The 20,970-nt window shown below is 41.4% G+C and overlaps 1 protein-coding gene across 3 annotated transcripts in view; it reads right to left on the reverse strand.

Annotated features, from left to right (window-relative positions):
- Positions 1–2,508: 2,508 nt before the first annotated feature.
- Positions 2,509–20,970, reverse strand: part of vegfc (vascular endothelial growth factor c) — a 78,193-nt gene continuing 59,731 nt past the window's right edge. For 2 of the 3 annotated variants that reach the window (XM_086033587.1, XM_086033586.1), the window contains 2 exons: positions 15,185–15,509; positions 2,509–3,282 (listed from right to left, as the gene is read on the reverse strand). In XM_086033587.1, coding sequence (XP_085889713.1) covers positions 3,174–3,282; positions 15,185–15,509 — 434 coding nt within the window. In that variant the 3' untranslated portion in view covers positions 2,509–3,173. Of the gene's footprint in view, positions 3,283–14,954; positions 15,001–15,184; positions 15,510–20,970 lie in introns of those variants that run through there. The other variant, XM_086033588.1, reaches the window with a different exon arrangement.

Consider the following 20,970-nt stretch of genomic DNA (forward strand, 5'->3'; position numbering starts at 1 on the left):
GCTGGTATGGAAGAGTACTACAACGTAGTAAAGACAGGATTATGCTGGCGAGCGCTAGACCGCACAGGCACACAAATTAATATAATTTCCCACGGCACAACTGACAATATCTCGCGGCACACACAGAGTTTGAAAAACACTACTATAAAATACCTTGATAGTCTTAAGAGTTCATTGTACCATGCACAGATTCAAGACACCCTGTGCCAGATTTAGCACATGCAGCAGCCCCAGAACATTACATAGCCACCTCCATGTTCCACAGTAGGGACAGTGTTCTTTTCTTGGCATGCTTCTGTGAACCGAGAGCTAATGTCTAAACGTTCCAGGTTTGTCTAACATGTCAATAGAACATTCTTCAAGAAGCTTTGTGGCTTGTCAACATGCAAAGGGATAACACAAGTTTTGTCCATGTACTGTTCAGCCAACGACAAGCCTGTCTTTCATTACAATGCCAACCACTGGGCTGGATTTTGCCAGGTGGTTGCGCCTTCCAACCAACAGTTAGCACTCTCCTGTTTTGCGTTGCTCGGTGGGTTAGGGTTAGAGCCTCTCCCAGTTGTCTTTGTCAAAAGGAAAATAACCCCCCAAATAAATAAGTAAAACAATTACTTTCTGGTAAATATATATTTTTTAGTCCCAACAAAAACATGGCCACTGCAAATAACTTTCAAAGCATTACTTTAACAAAGTATGTTGAAAGATGATGGCACACCCATTTGTTCCCAGGTTCCAACAAGATGTCGTGCTCTTTTGACCACAACCTCATCAGTTTCCATAACATGCAGACATATACACAAATGTTCATGTGTGTGTGAACACTTCCACACACACCCCCACACACCCCGGCACACACCCCGGCACACACACACACACATACACACACACACACACACACACACAGATAAATCAAACTGGGTTTGAATGGCAGGAAGGGAATGGGATCATTAATACCGGATTTAACTGTAATATATGGTGTGAACTGTTTTCATGGCTTTAACTTCACATGTCTATCTTTGCCCATGTGTGTCTTTCTCACACACAATCACAATTGTGCACACCGACATCTTATCTTCCCATCAGCAGACCTGGGTAATTCTGTTCACTTCCTTCCCTCTTATAGTTTTAAGTGTTTGTGTGCGTGTGTGTGTTCACTGAACTTCCAAACATTCCAGCCCTAATTTCCTGGAAACAAAAAAAACCTTATACAGTACAATCCCTCTTGCTGACACATCCAGTTGTTATCATAAATAGTTTAGGTAATTAACAGCTTGGCAATTGACAAAGATTAACCAGGTGATCTGATTATTCGTCTCTAAAATTATATTTCATGTGATATCAACATTCTTTTATTTTTCATCACATTTTGATAAATTAAAACCATGCAAGTAATGATCTGGTCGCTGATGGTGTAGTGGTACACTCGTCTCAGTTGTGTGCGGGCACCGTGGGATCGGTTCCCACTCAATGACTGTGTCTGTGTGTGTGCCCTGCGACCCGCTGGCGACCAGTTCAGGGTGTAGTCTGCCTTTCGCCCATAGTCAGTTGGGATAGGTTCCAGCACCTACCGGCGACACTGTACAGGGTAAGCGGTGTGGAAGATGACACATGACAAGTAATGATCTACAAGCAATCTGCAAATAGGACATGAGGAACTGTCCAAACAGTTGATCACTGGTTACCTAAGGCTAATTCACATGTACTGTAATTATCAATTACACTACACTTAAACTGAGCTGTGCAACATGTACAGTGACAGCCTTCTTTCTAATCGTTTTTTAAACACATCACCAAGCTAATGACCCCCTATCAACTACCACCATTTTCATCACAAGTGAGCAAATGGTAAAATTAACATAATGACTTTTGCCAAGACATCACTGTTGTCAGGTCAACTTGTCATGCTACCCTTTCGTGACATCAGCAACCGCTCCAACCTCCCCGTGGCCCGGCCTTCATAACAATGCTAGACACAAAAGTGCCTGACCCAACACGCTTTCTTTTTTTACTAAAGTAGGATGTTGCTCCGTCAAATGTTGTGTTAAAGTTGAAGAAAAAGAATTCATGTAAACAACATTATGCGTCCAAAAAGTCCCATTTTAATTCCCGCGTAAGCAGCATCATTGCACAAGGAAGTCAAACTCAGTAAAGGAAAAATCTCACTGCAGTCAGAGTGATCACTTCAATTTAACAGTTTTTTTTTTCAAATCATGTTTTTGGGCATGAAAATGAAAGAAGTTAAGTCATTCTATGACACATTTTAATTCTCTTACAGACAAATGTTAACATATTCATTTTACCTATGAAAACTATAAAAAATAGTTTCTTATGTTTGTCCCCTAGGTAGAGGAACAATGTGGCTGCATCTTATCTGATAAAATCAAAATGTTCATGAACCAGCTCTGACACTGAAATAAATTTTGATTTTTGAAACAAAAGTTAATGCTAAAATTATAGAGATATTTTATTGCTTTAATGTACAAGACAACAGTGAATAAAAATTCCATCAACAATGAGGCACATTTTTAATCACACTTTTTAAACACAATACAGTATTGATCAGTGTATCAGTGACAGATTAATTTGACAATATATCAAGATTAAAAATGACAATCAATAAATTAGTTAACCAATATCTTCCAAGGATATTAGGACACTAATAAATCCATGAACCACGTATTGTGTTATTTGTCACAGGAGAGCTGCAGCCTAATACCAGTATACTTTGGCCAAGAGGTGGGGCGCACACTGGCGTGGACTGTTCATGTGTCAGTCACAGGGCTGACACAGCAATCATTCACATTCACAGCAAGTCTTTAAATAATGCAACATACATATTTTGGGACATTGTGTACAGTAGTGCTAACCGTTCTGCCATTGTGCCCGCCCAGACAAAATGCAAACCCTTGTAATAAACCTTTCTTGACAATATCTTAAAACAGTTGTGGTCATAAAATACTAGTTAGGTCAGTGCATTTTCAGCATTGGAGCCAAACTATACTGTAAAGCATTCCAAAAACTAAAGTTCCTCACGTTCAATGCAGTCACCAGCTGCCATTGCAGTCCATTCAGACACCCAATCAGGGTACACGGGTCTATAGGACATGAGTGACAATTTCTGTGTTGATGTTAAGTGCTCATGAGCACCTTTTTAGTGTTCCATAATATAGTTGTTAGTCCAGTCGTCTCCAGTGGGATGGTATACAGCGGCATACTTCTTCACTGAATGAAAATCCTGGTTCACACCTGCGCCTCCTGACCGCACAAGGAGGTCTGAGACAACTGCAACAAAAAACAAGAAATATTGTGTTACGTGTTATCAAGTTAAGAACTGATATGCAGTAGGACTTAACAGTTGAGATTCTTAATGACTAATATTTTTCTTAACCCTCTGACCTCAAGAACGTCAGATAACAGCTGTTTTGAAAGCATATCTTCTCAACCTGTTGGTTCTGAAAATATGTGACTGCTTAAGAAGGCAGTGCAGCTATATGGGAGTGGTATTATAAAATGGAAGGCCAAATAGCAAACAAAAAACTTTTTTTTGTCTGACACTAGAGAGGAACTGTTGAACAGTAAAAACAACAACAACAACAACCCTAAACACAAAAACTTATTAAAATCCCTTGTGAGGACATTTTTATACTGCTGCATAATTTTGTTGTAGACAACAGAGAATCAGACCACACTCATGCAAGGAGAGATGTCACAGTGATACCTCTACGCCCCTGACCACAGACTGCTCAAGGGAACCTCAATGTTTAATTCTGAGTGTCTTGTTCCCTCTGGGCCGTGTGGGTATCAGTGAGGGGAGCAATGAGGCAAACCAGGGGCCTCTTCAGATTCTCATTTTTGCTGAGGAAATTTCCTTTCCTATCCTATCCAAGTTAGATGACCTGGAAGTACTTGGAGGAAAGGATTGTTCGAATTCTACAAATGCTTAGGAAAGGTGCCTGGATGCGACGTTTGGCAAAGGTTACTCCTGAACAACCTTTACGAAAGGATATTACCCACAATTCTATACAGCAGTAACATTTAAAACAAGAGGATTCCGAAGTAGTTGACACACTAAACGAAGACGCTCCAGTTTCACGCTCTAGGCTTTAAAAATAATGGTAAAAAAACACTCATGAAAAAAAATTAATAAAACAGTTTATATTTTGCTCACAAGTGGATAGTCAGTTAGGCCCAAGAAATGCATGTCCAAAGCAAAAAGAAAGGTGCGTTTCCACCCAAAGAGAATTAATCAGAACAGCCATGTTACAGCTGTGACACGCAGAGATCAATGTAAGATCACAGGATCTACCAAGATGGGGTACAGTACATTCATCTATTTGGCACAGTATTTGCTATTGTTTTAATACTTTTAATGCAGCATGTTGATAAAACAAGTTAGGAGTACTTTAAAACAAGTTCTCGCACCGCGGACGAGCTCTGGTAAGACGCTGCCGTTTTAAAGTGCGTAAACAATGACGTCACTACACATATACGTCAAGACAGAGCATGCGCAGACCGGACGCAGCCTGGCCATTCCGATTGAACTGTTTACATGACGGTCGTTTGGATTGGGCCTTTTTATTCCGATTGGGGTGTTTATATGGAGCATTTTCATTCCGATTGGTCATTTGGATACTTTCTAATCTGAATACATGCCTCCATGTAAATCCGGCTACAGTTGCTCAGGGCTCAGGTAACAACCAGTCATGGCTCAGCTTCAGAAAACAGGTCAGTCGTGATTGGTCGTTACCCGAGCAACTGTGATTTCATTTTCAGTCGACAGAAGTGACAAAATGGCTGCCCTCTGAGATGGCTAAAATGGGTGGATTTTGCTACTTAACTCATAACCACAAAACAATATCAATCAGGATGTCATGTTTAGACTAGTGAAGGCGTATAGAACATATTATTGCAAATGATATTTTTGGGTTGACTGCCCCTTTAACTACAAACTGCCAAAAATATTAAAATGGCACAACAACAATAATAGTAGCATTTGTTTGAAACACAAGAAAGTCAAATGTTTCACTCATTTTTCTTTGCAGGAATAGAAAACACAAACAATTCAATTAAAGCTAACAGTAAAGCAAAGTGATACGCATGAGCATTTGGAATGACAATAGTTGAACTGTTGCTGGATTCTGAACAGGTTGCTTGTCCGGTGTGATCAAGCACACAGGGGGTTGGAGACGTGTATCAACCATAACCTAGGACAGGGGTTCCCAAGTCCGATCCTCAAGAGCCCCTATGCAGCCTTTTTTAGATGTCTCCCTCCTCCAACACAACCATTCACAAATTAACAATGGAAAGGTGTTTGTAATTTTAACAGGGTGGTGCAAGTAAACGGCCGATCGGAATAGCTCACATCACATATAAACAGGCGACCAGAGAGCGTCACTCTGGTCAAAAAAGTCTCAATGTAAACCCGCCTTGTGAAGTCATTTTCAGTTGACAGTAAGTGACAAAATGGGCACCCCCTGAGATGGACAAAAACGGCTGGATTTTACCGCTTAACTCATTTTCCACAAACACAATATTAATCAGAATGTCGTGTTTTCAACTAGTGGGCCATATTTCTTGTGTTATATTTTTGTACTGACGCAACAAATTTTAGAGAACATATTCTTGTAAAGAAAACGTTTGGGTTGACTTCCCTTTAAACACTGTTTCTGAAGTTGACTGGTATTTTGAAATTACAGTAAAGGTTCACTATCACAAGATAAGGTGCATTCATTTCTACATAATTGACATTTTTCACCTTCGGGTTCAGTAACACCTCTTTATAGACGTAACAGATTTTGTCAAAATTACATTTTAATACAAACATAGGTATCACGTGAAACTATACATTACTGTCAATATAAAACATTACTGTCACATAATGTTTGCATTTTGTCCACCATTTTCCTCTCAAATGTCAAATATCTGTGCAACTTTTCATCATGATGTCTTTGTTCCTCCTCATGGCGTTTTCAGTCCTCCTCCTGATGTTTTGCTCCTGTCCAGCATCTGTTCTTCCATGAGGAAATCTATGATTTCAGCTTTGTATTTTTTTGGTCTAGGGTGGTACACACTATGGGGGGAGCGACATTGACATCAGGGAGTGACGCTGACAAATCTGTCAGTGCGTGCATTCCCCCATAGACTTTATCGTCATTTGGCCTCCGTAATCCGGAGCACCAATCTCAAACAATAGTCATTATAATAATGGGCCATACATTATCAAATATTTATTTATTTTGGGGGTATTTGATTCACTACGTGTGCAGTGCATTTCCTGGCAACTTGGTCAACTCTCAATATGCAACATCTCCTAAGCCAGGAGTCGGCAACTTTAACACTCAAAGAGCCATTTCGACCCTGTTTGTATTTTCACAACCAAAAGGCGCACCGTATTAAAAAAGCGCAGTCTCAGTTACGGGTGCTATTTCTGTGTTCAACACATACATAAGGCACACCGTCTTATTGGGCGCAGGCATGGTAAAACATACAATAGCTCAAAACACACGGTAGCGTGCATACACGCTAAATCATATGCTACCAAGCATGCTAACGTATGTTTTTAAGAAAGTAGTGGGAGCAAAACTGAGTTTGGTTGTTTTTTATTGAAACTTATTGAAACATTTAACAATGTACTCACGTAATTGTCAGTGATTAACTATCATCCACAAATCCATCAAAGTCCTCATCTTCGGTGTCCGAAACGAAGAGCTGGGCAAGCTCTCCATTAAACACGCCAGGTTCGCTTTCGTCATTGTCCGACTCAGTCTCGTTGCTGTGCGGCTCCTCAGAAACGATGCCGGCTTTTGCGAAAGCTCGCACAACAGTGCAACCAGACACTTTAGCCCAAGCATCCACAATCCATTCACAAATTGTGGCCTAACTTGCCCGGCGCTGCCTCCCAGTCTTTGTGAAGCTGTGTTCGCCGTTCGTCATCCATCGCTCCCACGCTGCTCGCAATTTAACTTTGAATGCCCTATTTACACTAATGTCCAGTGGTTGGAGTTCCTTTGTTAAGTTACGTAGTTACGTTTTAAAAAAGGGGCAGACTAAGTAAGGGCGGAGGTGGATTTTGGTCCGGCCCACTAATCGGCTCTCCTGCGTGTGACATGGTCGCGAGGCCTCAACCTACTCTGCGAAAGGCTTCTTTAGGCTTCTTTTATACTCCTGCTTTGGCGCAGGCGACAACTGCAGCATTGCATGACGTGACCGACGCATTGTGCTCTGAGACATGTTGGCATCAGATCTGCAACACATGCTGCGCACACGTCAGAAATTGTGATGGCGGCCAAAGTTCATATCAACCTACTCGGCGAAATGGACAAACGACAAAAATTTACTCCGAACACTTCAAATGCGCCACTAGTTACCCAACTGCGCAGGAGATTTTTCAATGGGAGATACAGCGTGAGTTCTACTAGTACGACGAGTGATGAGAGAGCCAGCACACCGGCGAGGACGTCAGCATGTCGCATGTGCAAACAAATACTGCCGTCTTGGTGAAGTTCAACAGCTGTAAAAAAAAACTGTAAAAACATACCAAGTATAATAAGCTCCTCACTCACGAGTCTGGTCTCTTTTTTTCTTGTGTCGGTACTTGTAGCTGACATATGTAACCCAGTAAATATTTGGTTTTATATTTTGCTATTTTGATTTTGTGAACATTCTCAAAACTCGACATATTCTGTTTCAACAATTCAAGGGTTATTTCTGTGCATTATCAATCTACATTTAGATTTAGACTGTGTTACCTGTGTGAATGTGACATGTTTTCTCTTGCTCCATCACAGAATAAAGAGGTGTTTGTCCTGACTCCTGGGCTGACCAATGGAAGCGCTCCCTGGACCGGGCATCTCCGCCCATCCGTTCAGAGACTGACTTTTTGGATATTTTATTTTATGCCCTCTGAAAAGGCTCATCAGAAGCACACAATGTTATAACTCATGTTTTTCTTAGTGTTTGATTATTGAACAAGGACCACAGGTCATAAACCTGAAACAAAAAGATAAAAATGATTTAACAATGATTCAGTTATCTTTTAATGAATTACATATGTTGTACTAATAAATTACATTATAAACAATTATTATATAAGATATATATTTATAACTATTGTCAAGTCATTGCCACTGTTGAAAATGTATAGCACATATTGTCTTTATTTTAACAACACATTTAATTTTCTTTTGATAAAATTTATTCAAAATCATTTCCAACTATAATTAACTACATCACCTATAAGTGATATTGGCTCAAGCGCACAACGGCTCTCTGCCGCCTGTCACTAACCAAATAAATGCGCTGCTTACAAGATCGCCTACACACAGACTTCACTAAATACTTTGCCGTTCATGTATCATTTACAAAAGATCCAATACACCACTGTTGGTAATCTCGTTGAACGTAAAATATCAGTTACTTATTTTTGTTACGATCGATCGCATGAGCACCTCGATGCGCTCCCGGGCTCGAGCGTCTGCTAATCGCAAATATATAAACTACCCATTTAATATTCATTAGTTGCCAGTACTGACGCAGACACACAATAGTAGATGCTAATTAAGGCCTACAAATAGCAAAATGGCATGACAATCTGGGTTAGTAGATGGCTACATACAAACGGGTTGTGTGCTCCTGATTGACGGTTTAGGTAAAATGACACATCAATCAATCAATCAATCACATTTTATTTATATAGCACTTTTCATACATAAAAATGCAACTCAAAGTGCTTTAAAACATTCAAAGCAAAACATAGAATTATCTTCAATCAAAAGAAAAGATAAATTATTTAAAAGTTGTTGAAAGCCAAACTAAAAAGGTGTGTCTTGAGCTTCCTCTTAAAAATATCAACAGTCTCTGCAGACCTGACATCCTCTGGCAGGCTATTCCAAAGGTGAGGACCAAAATGGCTGAATGCAGCCTCGCCATGCATTTTGGTCCTCACCCTTGGAATAAATAAAAGGCCGGCGCCAGAGGACCTCAGGATCCGCGAGGGCTGGTATGATAAAAGCAAATCAGATCAATAAGATGGCCCAAGACCATTAACACATTTATAAACTAATAAAAGTACTTTAAAATCGATCCTGAAACACACAGGGAGCCAATGCAGCAATTTCAAAACTGGCGTAATGTGCTCCCGCCCTCTGGTTCTCGTCAGCACCCGAGCGGCTGAATTCTGCAGTAGTTGCAGTGGTGAAATGCTCTTTTTCGGGAGGCCAGAGAGCAGGGCATTACAGTAATCTAAACGACAGGAAATAAAGGCATGCATCAGCACTTCCGTGTTAGCCTGAGAGAGAAACGGGCGGACTCTGGCGATATTCTTAAGGTGATAAAAACCAATCTTGGTTACATTTTTAATATGAGGAATAAAACTGAGCTCAGAGTCAAAAATGACGCCAAGGTTCTTCACACAGTGTGAGGGATTAAAAATGTGTAGTTTTGGTAAAAGCTTCTCTCTCTGACCTTCGGGACCGATAACTAAAACCTCAGTCTTGTCCTGATTGAGCTGTAGGAAATTATCTGCCATCCATGACAATCACCTGGCATTTGTGACCTTTGCACTGACACCACGGACATTCACAGAGCCATAAAAAATAATAGCAAATAAATGAAGTGTAAACTGTGAGACTTGGCCTACAATAGATAAACCAAAACGACGTTGGCCAACAGTGACAGACGCTTACCCCCTGTGGTGTCTGGCCGGCTGTCACGCTGGAAAAATAAACTGCAACAACAGACAGCGATGCTGAACATTAAAGTACCTTCTGCGCATGCATAAGATGTAATAGCCTTCCATACCATCGGCGGCGGTAGTCACTATTTCTCATTGTTAGAAAAATCCAACTGGAAAGCTGTTGGCCGGGGGCGGATTATAAGAACGTAAACGATGCGTTCAGCTATACTCTTCACTCACGATGAACTCCCACGCGAAGTAAACCCTCACGTTATTGACACGGTATTGTGAAATACTTACTTTGTCAACCGTCGCTCTTGTACTTGTAAGAAGATTAAGGCAGTGAAGGCGTGCTCACTGTTTATCCGCATTTGTCACTTCCCGCTCCGAGCGCTGATTTGCTAACTAACAGCCAATCAGAGTGACCAAATGTCATGACTGGCGACGCTGATTCAACATGCGTAAACGCCCCCCAGAGGCTTACTGACGAGTTACGACACTACGATGGTGGTCACTACACCAATCAGACGGCGCATTCAGACCCCACAACGCTTCACGACCTCCGACGTCGGTTTGGTCTATCTAGGCCTTTAAAGAAACCATTGATCACATTTTAACTCAATATGAAACATCAAATCATTGGCCAACAGCTACATAAATTTGACCATTAATTCAAAAGTCTTAACACTGACTATGTTACAGCTGCTGCATTGGCATAATGATAATCACCAATTATCACCACTGTTAAATAAAGCAGTTGCATTACAACTCTTGACTCGCTCACTTCGTCTCCTAGACACATAAAACCATCTCTCCCGCGGCGTCATGCATTCACGCTTTTTTATGGGGGGGATGGGCGGACGTAAGGATGAAACCAGTTTAAAAGCCGGGGGGGTCGTCGGCCGATAATTTTTATGAACAAGGACGGAGGGACGAGGCCGGAAGGGTACCCAGGTTGCGGACGGGGGACAGACAGACAGCAAAAATGGGTCCAGAACCCAGCTCTGGGTCTTTAATTGAACAAAAAAAAAAAAACGCGGGGGAACTGCGAGTTTGTCGATAGCTTTTCGTGACTCCTGCTTGAATGCCAACAGTGCATCAGTGAAAATATACAATTCCATAGACAGGAAATAATGGGCTTCAGATAACGCATAGTCCAACTATTTTTTGGAGTTTGGAGTCTAAGTTTTCTTGTCAATTGTTTATCACCTACAAAATGGGCGTCCGTCATAGGTGGATAGGTGGACCTGTCCGTCACATTGGCGGTATGCCCAGCTCTGAAAATTACCTTCTATTTTTGTTATAAATGTACCCATTTATCGGAGACTAAGGGTTAGGACTACCTTTCCCTTGAAGCCCAACTCTTCTACCAATTTCCTATACCCCCCCACCAAAAAAAAAGCAATACCACGGGAGTACCACATTACTTAAAACCAGAGCTGGGGACTTGACCCTTTTTTGCCCGTTCGGCCGCGACCCTCCACCCTTGACCTATGTACCCTTCCGGCCGAGAACCCCCAGCAATATTCGTAAACATTGTCGGCCCCCGCCCCATTACGATGTTACACGCCGACATTTTCTTATTATGTTTTCCTACAATGTTTCTAGACTGTTGTGACAAAATCCAATGGGTGTCACTAATAATTATTACAGTAAATAATAATAATAATATCAATAACAATAATGATAGTAATCCGAGGTGGGCATTTTACTAAAATTTTATCGCAACAAGAAACAACTGCTTCAACAACAATCTCTCACAACTGACCCAGGAAAAAGGACTGTGTGTCAGGTGAACTCTAAATGCAAGAAAAATCACGCCACTGTACATTGTGATGATTGTTATAAATACACGTGGCAAGTGCAAAAGGGAGATGCCATGGCAATGCCAGGTATGTTCGCTGTACACAAACACTGATGTGTACTGGAATGCCAGTGACACCAAAGCAGGCATGCGACCATCGCGGCATGTGTGATTTATAGATGCTTTTGTAAATACATTGTTTTTTGCATGTATAACACTGTTTTTTATATGCAATATATTTGTATATTTGAGAGGATTATTGTACAAATTCTTGGTGTATTCCTCAAAAGAAACAAAAATGTTACTGGACAAACTTCAAATTCCATTTCTTTGTATCTATGCAGGTCAGTCTTCTAGTTCATCAATAAATATCAACAAAAAAGGGGAAATGTGTGTTGATTTCATCTAAGTCACTCACACCCTGATTGCTTCATCATCCTCACTGGAGATTTGAATCATACTGATCTTAACACGGGCGGCACGGTGGTCGACTGGTTAGCACGTCCGCCTCACAGTTCAGAGGTCGTGGGTTCGATCCCGGCTCCGGCCTCCCTGTGTGGAGTTTGCATGTTCTCCCCGTGCCTGCGTGGGTTTTCTCCGGGCACTCCGGTTTCCTCCCACATTCCAAAAACATGCATGGTAAGTTGATTGGATACTCTAAATTGGCCCTAGGTGTGATTGTGAGTGCGGATGTTTGTCTCTGTGTGCCCTGCGATTGGCTGGCAACCAGTTCAGGGTGTCCCCCGCCTACTGCCCAAAGACAGCTGGGATAGGCTCCAGCACGCCCCGCGACCCTTGTGAGGAGAAGCGGTACAGATAATGGATGGATGGATGATCTTAACACTATCCTACCAAAATTTCAACATGTACATTTTCCAACACGAAGAGACAGCACCCTAGATCTACCGCCAACACTCACAAAGAGACATCCAAAGCCTTCCCCTTCCCCCGTATCAGAATCTCTGACCACATCACTGCTATGTTAATGCCAGCAGACAGTGTGAACGTTGCCAAACCAGTTTTGAAGCGGATAAGAGTGTGGGAAAAGAGAGCCTCCTCTGCTCAATGCAATAGTTCGGAACGTAGCGATTTCTTGTTAGTCATTTCTCCAGGTCACCAGTTCTGTGTGTTACACAGACGTCTGAGGTAGAGAGGCGTCTCGTCAGCGACGTATGAGTGGTTAAAATTTACCTTAACCTAGCTGTGTACCCCAACTCGGCAGCCCAGCTTTTGTTTACGTTGCCTCGCCACTTACGGCGACTCACAGACCCGGCAACAATCCACGTAGGTCCCAATAAGTGTGGTTAAAAGTCGCTCCAACTCGTACATTTGTACTGTAAGCCAATGTTGATTAAATCCACACGATTATAGTATCAAACAGTGAAGTTAAAAAGGAAAATGCATGGCTCGTTCGTCATCACACTCCGACGTCCAAGCGCTCCGGCGGCTGCCTGGAGCCACTCTCCTCGAGGTGGGGCCATGATCAACAGGCCGAGTGACTGCCTCGGCAGCGGCTCTCAAGCTTCATTTAGAATAGAATCGCACATTCTATGCATGTATTAGTCTCGTTCGTGTCGCCAGACTAAAAAAGATATATAATCATAATGCGTCTCTGGTATTGTTCAGGGGGCCGGGTCAAAGGTGAAGGTGGGCCGTAGCTTGGGGACCTTTGATATATATGATTTCATATAGGTGAAAAAAAGAAAGCTTGTGGCACAAAATGCATGAAATACTTATCGCGTCGGGTACATTCAAATGATGAATTTGATCCCAACAATGATTCTCTTGTTCACATCCTCTTCCTACTATCGTTTTTTACTATATCTCACTCCAAGGTGGATTCGAACTCACTGTGTAGCGTGCAGCAGGCTTTGCATTCTTGAAAAACAACTGCGCAATAAACGAAAATAAACCGAATATAATTATTAATCTTCATTACTTGTATTACTGTTTAACTTCATTTCTTATGTTGTTCGGTGGGGTGGGGAATCAGCGATTTTTTTCGAGTGCCAAACTGTGACTGTATTTATAAGTTGAAATATCACCATTCACCACTAGATGGCAGACATGGCTTGGTTGCACATACATTGGGCCTAATGATTTTTTGCATATTTGGAATGATATGCAGGACAAACATAGTACCTTAAAGTGTATGGGACACTATTTTTTAAAATTTTAATATGTTGTATTAAACAATAAAATATCCATGTCGCAATGAACGGTTTCTGGAATTGATGCACTTTGAAAATCTTCCGGGTGGGGCAAAATCGTGAAGAAGGCGGATATGACGTCATCAAGCCACATCTCTGACTTGTTGGCTGTGACGTGTGCTCGTTGTGGTTTTTCTTCTGATTCATTTAAATTTCACCTACAATAAAAAACGAGCGACCAATACTTACCGACAGCTTGTCATCACTATTTTCAGAGTCTGAAGACGACGGGGCTCGGCCAGTGACGTCACGCACGCACTGGGTCAAACGACCGGTGGACGGACCCAGATCACAAAAATAGCGAGTTTTCTGCATCTTTTTTTAGGCCTTTTCATTACGTTTTTACCAAAGTAATAATTGGAGTGTCATTATTTGGAAAGTTTTTAGGGTAACTCTTTTCCTTGTCACTTACACTTTAATAATATCAATATTTTGAGTGGGTTGATTTTTTTGTGAAAAATTTACAAATTGAGTTCTTGCACTTAATTTTGGTTTGCTGTTCAGCAGTTTTATGCTGTCTTTGAATGGTATGGTATTTTTTATGCAAGAGTGCCCTGTGCATTGGCAAAGAAATATTACAGTATGTGGTTATTTGGTTGTTTGCTTCAAACCCTTTGTTGTTGAGTTAGGACAATGGATCTTTTATACATCCATTGCAAAATGTATGATCAAAAATGAAATATATTAACACATATTTTGCACGTATGCGCCTATTTGGTGTTTTGAATTTCCTCCGTGGTGTGTCCAGGCTCCCTTAGAGATAGGGTGAGAAGTTAGGTCATCCGGGAGGGGCTCATATTAGGCCTCTGCTCCTCCATATTGAAAGGAGCCAGATGAGGTGGCTCGGGCATCTGATTAGGATGCCTTCTGATGCATCCCTGTTGAGGCGCTCTGGCTCCGTTCCACAGGGAGGAGGCCCGGTGGACGACCCAGGTCACGCTGGTCCTATTTTCGTTCCAAGTGCAAGTCCAGCACAAAGCGCATTCCAACTATGCACAAAGCTCGAGTTTTCTTTCCTTCGCTCGAGTTTGCGGCCAGTTTGACATTGGCAGGTATACTGTAAGCTCTCCACTTGCTGATGATGTAGTCGGCCGTGCATGTGACATGGACAATTAGAGACGCCTTGCACCCCCAATGTGCGTTTGTGTGAGAACCCTACATACCCCAAACCCAAAATAGTGACAGGAGTGCTATTAAAATATTTTTAAGATAATGATGCTGATGATTCCTCAATGAATTGATTTCTAAAATGATTCAAAGTTTCCTCTTTTATTTTCATTTTGGGTTAGGGTTAGTACATCATGGAGCTGGATCTATGGAAAAGCCACATGCAGGATTCAACTGACACATCTGGACATGTTGGAAGTTGGAACTGAGTCACAATAATCCAAACGAAAATCCAATTGTCAAGTTTTGTAACATGCTTTTGTTGTGGTATTCTCTAGCTAAAAATTCAATTTTATTGAAGTAAAAACAATAAATAGCATTGCGTCTTACCTGCAAGTAGCATGATGAAACCTGCGTCCTTTTAGAAAACATTTGTTGGGTGACTCATTACATTCGCAGGAGCACTTTGTTTTATTGAGAGGCTGGTGCCTTGGACAAGTCTTGCTACATGTGCACTGACAGGTATCCATGCTGTAGACGTGGTTTTGTGGGCATGAGTGGTAAGGTGGGGTATTGCAGACACACTGGCAAGTATTGCGGTCAAAGTGGCGGTTAGTGCCGCAGTGTTGAGTTGGATCTAGGGACTGACACACACACTGACAGGTTTCCGCATCCAGTTCCTTAAGTGGGCCACACAAATTTGCTGAGAATGTGTCTGTAGGGATGGAGATGGAAAAACAAGAAGAGTTACACATTTGTATTATTATTGATATTATTATATTTTCTTGTATCGTTGAAATGTACAAAAGTACCACCCACTGGCCAAGGTCTGACTTTTTTACAAAACTTATGTGGCATTTTGAAAGTTTAGTTTTTTAATGTTTTTGGTTGGATAGAGTGAATTACTGGGCAAAAGTCCCCGATAATTAGATCGGTGGCAACATCAACAGCCGTGTCAGGGACAATGACTGTGAGTGAATTTAGAATGTAGAGCTGGTGGTGGTAGTAGCTGTTGTGCCGATTCTGTTATATAGCAGTTACCTTCAGATACTTGTCTAGCTCAATTGGCAGCGCATTGCACCTACACTGTTGGAGTCTTCGGTCTGATCCCAATGACATTCTGTTTATATACAGATATTTATATCAATTTATAAGTGAATGCAGATGTTTTATCTGTTCCAAATAGCAACATATTTTTTATGTAAGTCAGCATTGCCCGTTCCCTGTGAGTGATTATTTTCCAAATTTGCCATAGAATAGAATGTTGCATTATGTCTTGGATGTTTCAATAGCAACAATTATTAAACATTGTGCATATACAAAAGTACAGCATGAATTGTGTGAGTGTTTTGGTCATATTAACCTATATTTTGGGAAAAGAACTCCCAATTAATTTCATTGTAGCACCCTTCATGTCTTTAGACTGATTTTTTTTGGTCATTTAACCTTTAACCCATTAAAGCCCCTCGTGAGACATCTACAGTCGTCTTTGGAGTCACCCTTGAAAACCTGACATTTTCGCCACATACAAAATAATATCTCAGCCCCTGTAGCACATAGAAACATAATTCCCCCAAAATTTGAGAGCTTAGACGTGGCTTTCACACAGGCCCGAGTTTATTAAATCGTTTTCATTTAATAAACTGTTAAATGTTTCAATCGAAAATGCAAGTGAAGCACTATTTTTAATTACAAAATTAAGTTTAAATTACCATGCTGTGTTTTCTTACAAATACGTTGAAATCGTCATTGTCTAAGAACATATATCTTATTAACCATACATCACGTTTGGACGGTTTCACAGCTTTAAAGTATGCGAGCGTATGGTCTATATCACTGCCGTGACTTATATCAGAGCTCCCGCGATCGACTGTTCCTCCATTACTACTCGAAAAAAATCCGGATATCCTTCGACAACTCACGACACAGTAACATGTATATTCTGATGCATTTCATTGGCTAAGAGACCGAGAATTGGATTAAAAACAGAAAATGACGTATACGCTCTCCCAGCTTTAAAGGGAGAAACACGCAACAGCGCTCCCGGCTTTAGTGGTACAAACCTGGTTATGCGTTCCCATCCTTAACGGGTTAAATAATCCAAAGGTTGACGTGGTGCCCGTGAGAAATGCAGGGTTTTCTCCCATGTCGCTATAATTATCTACACTCTCGCGAGTGAACCCTATTATCGCTGCAATTAAACAATATCACTCCACAGCAAATTTTCTGGCAAAAAGAAACTGGCGAAAGTATAATAAATTCAATGTGGAAAAAATTAGGCAATATTTAATGCTTTTATTTAAAAAAAAAAAAAAAAGCCACCCTGTGCAGAACACAGGTTTTGGTTACAGGTTTTTGTGAGCGACTCCAGCAAACTGCTCCTTTCTGTGTGGCAGTGTGCTTGTTTGTATGTGCTGCTATAATCAATCAATCAATCACATTTTATTTATATAGCACTTTTCATACATAAAAATGCAACTCAAAGTGCTTTAAAACATTCAAAGCAAAACATAGAATTATCTTCAATCAAAAGAAAAGATAAATTATTTAAAAGTTGTTGAAAGCCAAACTAAAAAGGTGTGTCTTGAGCTTCCTCTTAAAAATATCAACAGTCTCTGCAGACCTGACATCCTCTGGCAGGCTATTCCAAAGGTGAGGACCAAAATGGCTGAATGCAGCCTCGCCATGCATTTTGGTCCTCACCCTTGGAATAAATAAAAGGCCGGCGCCAGAGGACCTCAGGATCCGCGAGGGCTGGTATGATAAAAGCAAATCAGATCAATAAGATGGCCCAAGACCATTAACACATTTATAAACTAATAAAAGTACTTTAAAATCGATCCTGAAACACACAGGGAGCCAATGCAGCAATTTCAAAACTGGCGTAATGTGCTCCCGCCCTCTGGTTCTCGTCAGCACCCGAGCGGCTGAATTCTGCAGTAGTTGCAGTGGTGAAATGCTCTTTTTCGGGAGGCCAGAGAGCAGGGCATTACAGTAATCTAAACGACAGGAAATAAAGGCATGCATCAGCACTTCCGTGTTAGCCTGAGAGAGAAACGGGCGGACTCTGGTGATATTCTTAAGGTGATAAAAACCAATCTTGGTTACATTTTTAATATGAGGAATAAAACTGAGCTCAGAGTCAAAAATGACGCCAAGGTTCTTCACACAGTGTGAGGGATTAAAAATGTGTAGTTTTGGTAAAAGCTTCTCTCTCTGACCTTCGGGACCGATAACTAAAACCTCAGTCTTGTCCTGATTGAGCTGTAGGAAATTATCTGCCATCCATGACTTGATATCTAAAATGCAATTTAAAAGGGTATCAATGGGTCCTGTGTCATCAGGAGACACGGCAATATACAGCTGCGTGTCATCAGCATAGCTGTGAAAGCTGATGCCGTGTCCCCTGATGACATCCCCGAGGGGAAGCATATAAAGATTAAAAAGTAGGGGGCCTAAAATCGAACCTTGAGGAACCCCACATTTAATTTCATGAGTTTTAGAGGAACAAGTATCCATACTTACAAAGAAATATCGGTCTGTGAGATAGGAATAAAACCAGTCAAAAACAGTACCAGAGATGCCCACTAGATTTTTAAGTCTATTAATAAAATTTGGTGATCTACTGTATCAAAAGCAGCGCTTAGATCCAGTAGCACCAAGACTGTGAGTTTTCTCACGTCTGCAGTGCACCTAATATCATTTAAGATCCTTAAAAGAGCAGTCTCCGTACTGTGGTTCATCCTAAAACCAGATTGATATTTCTCCAAAATATTATTTGTATTTAAAAAATGATTCAACTGGATGAAAACCAGTTTTTCTAAAATCTTACTTAAAAACGGTAAGTTGGATACGGGTCTGTAGTTATTAAAAACGCTCGGGTCAGAACCGCTCTTCTTCAGAAGGGGCTTCACCACCGCCGTTTTAAAGGCAGCGGGGAAGACGCCTGTCTGAAGAGAGCAATTGACTATATTTAAAATTTGTTCTTCAAAAAATCCATAAAATGTCTTAAAAAGAAATGTGGGAATTGGATCCAAAAGGCAGGTTGTTGGGTTTACCTGGGAGAAAACTCGAACAAGTGTCCTTGCATCAACCAGGGCAAAACTTTCCAGTGTTTCCTCATGTAAATATGATTGTCCGGGTTTATTAAAACTTGTGTTTTGACGGGCTAAAAGACTGGATCTTATGTCATCGATTTTACTTCTGAAGTGGTCTGCAAAGTCCTCACAGAGAGCATCTGTTGGTCTCTGTGGGGACTTATTAAAATCAGAACTAGTTAAAAGTTCAAAGGTGGAGAAGAGAACCCTGGGGTTGTTTTTATTGACTGTAATGAGGTTTGAGAAATAGGAAGATCTTGCCAGTTTTACTGTTTTATTGTAGGATTTCAGTTGTTCGCATAAAATTTCATAGTGTACTGTAAGTTTACTTTTTCTCCACCTCCTCTCTGCACTCCTGCATTTTCTCTTTGATATTTTGATAGCATTGTTTCTCCACGGGGGTACAGTCTTTGTTTTTGTTGTTCTAATTAAAAGTGGAGCTACTGAATCTAATGATGATTTAAGATGTAGGCTAAAATTGTCAACAATAAGATCACAGGGTGCAGGTAAAATGTCAGCAGGAGTGTTTTTTAAGATCTCGATAAAATTTGCAGCCACCTCAGAAGATAGGTAGCGTTTCTTCACTGTTCTGACCGGGACTGCTAGATGGTTAAAACTGGCGATGTTAAAATAGACACAGTAGTGGTCTGACACTGCCAAGTCAACAACAGAGGACACACCAGCAGACAAGCCATAGGTTATAACCAAATCCAGGGTGTGTCCTCTGTTGTGAGTTGGCTGCAAGACGTGCTGTTTAAAATCCAAGCAGTTTAAAAGGTTTGAAAAATCTCTGGATAGTGGGTCCGAGATGTTGTCCATGTGTATATTAAAATCGCCAGTTATTAATATCCTGTTGTAACTGGAATATAAAATGGATAAGAATTCTGAAAATTCTGTAATAAAAGAAGTGGAATGATGGGGAGGTCTATAGACGGTAATGCAGAGAATAGGGGGACTGCTAAAAACAAAGGCATGGTGTTCAAACGATAAATAGCTGCTAAAAATGATCTCCTTTGATAAAAGAGTATTAATAAAAATTGATGCCGTCCCGCCTCCTCTTTTGCCATCCTTTGTAGAAAATAAAAAGTTAAAATTCGGTGGGCAAGCCTCGTTGAGAGCAACTGGAGCATCTGTACCAAGCCATGTCTCAGACAAAAGTATACCATGTAAATTATTGTCTAAAATCAGGTCGTTTATGATAAAAGTTTTGTTTAAAAGGGAGCGCACGTTCAGCACGGCCAGATTAATTATTGTGCTGGACGTGCGCTCATGGTGGTACGAATGAGCAGTATTAACATATACTAGATTACCACTGTTGAAACCACGTTGTTTGTGTGTGCAAGGGAAGCGTCTGCCGGTGATGGTTTCAATGGGAAAATTGTCCGATAGTGGTAATGATAATGAGGGCCTGCAGGGGGAGCTAGTGAGGGTGGTGGTACTGTGAGCAGCTGGTATTGGCCTGTAAGTGATGGTAGTGACATTGTCATTGCAGCGTTTATGAGTAGAAGAAGAAATATGATTGGTAAACAAGAGTCAGCTGGGAGTGGAATTGGTTACGACATGGTGGATGTTAGCGGCTAAAATCTTGCTACCAAGAGAGTTCGGATGAACACCATCCGGCTGGTAAAAAGACGGGCGATTCCAGAATAGGTTAAAATTGTCAATAAAAGCAAAGTCAAGGTGGCCACAAGTGCGTAGGAGCCACGTGTTCAAGCTTAAAAGGCGGCTGAAGCGCTCGGCTCCGCGAGACAATGCCGGCAAAATGCCACTCACCCAGACCGACAGACCGCAGGTTCTTAACAAGGCAAAGAGGGCGTGAAAGTCTCTCTTCGTCTGCTCAGACTGTCGGCGTATTGTCTCGTTTGTCCCAACGTGAACGATGAGCCGGGTAATGGATGATGGCAGAGAGTCAAGAACACCCGGCAGGATGTTAACTATGTCCATGACTTTCGCTCCGGGAAAACAGCGGGTGACGCAGCCGGGATAGTGAGTACGTCTAATGATGCTGTCGCCAATTATAACGGTGGTCGGTGGGTGACGTGAGGAGGGAACGCCAAGGGACTCACCACCGGCGGAAGA

The sequence above is a fragment of the Filicampus tigris genome, chromosome 6 (genome assembly GCF_054856515.1).
Source record: "Filicampus tigris isolate MCC_2025a chromosome 6, RoL_Ftig_1.0, whole genome shotgun sequence".
Taxonomy (NCBI): Eukaryota; Metazoa; Chordata; class Actinopteri; order Syngnathiformes; family Syngnathidae; genus Filicampus; species Filicampus tigris.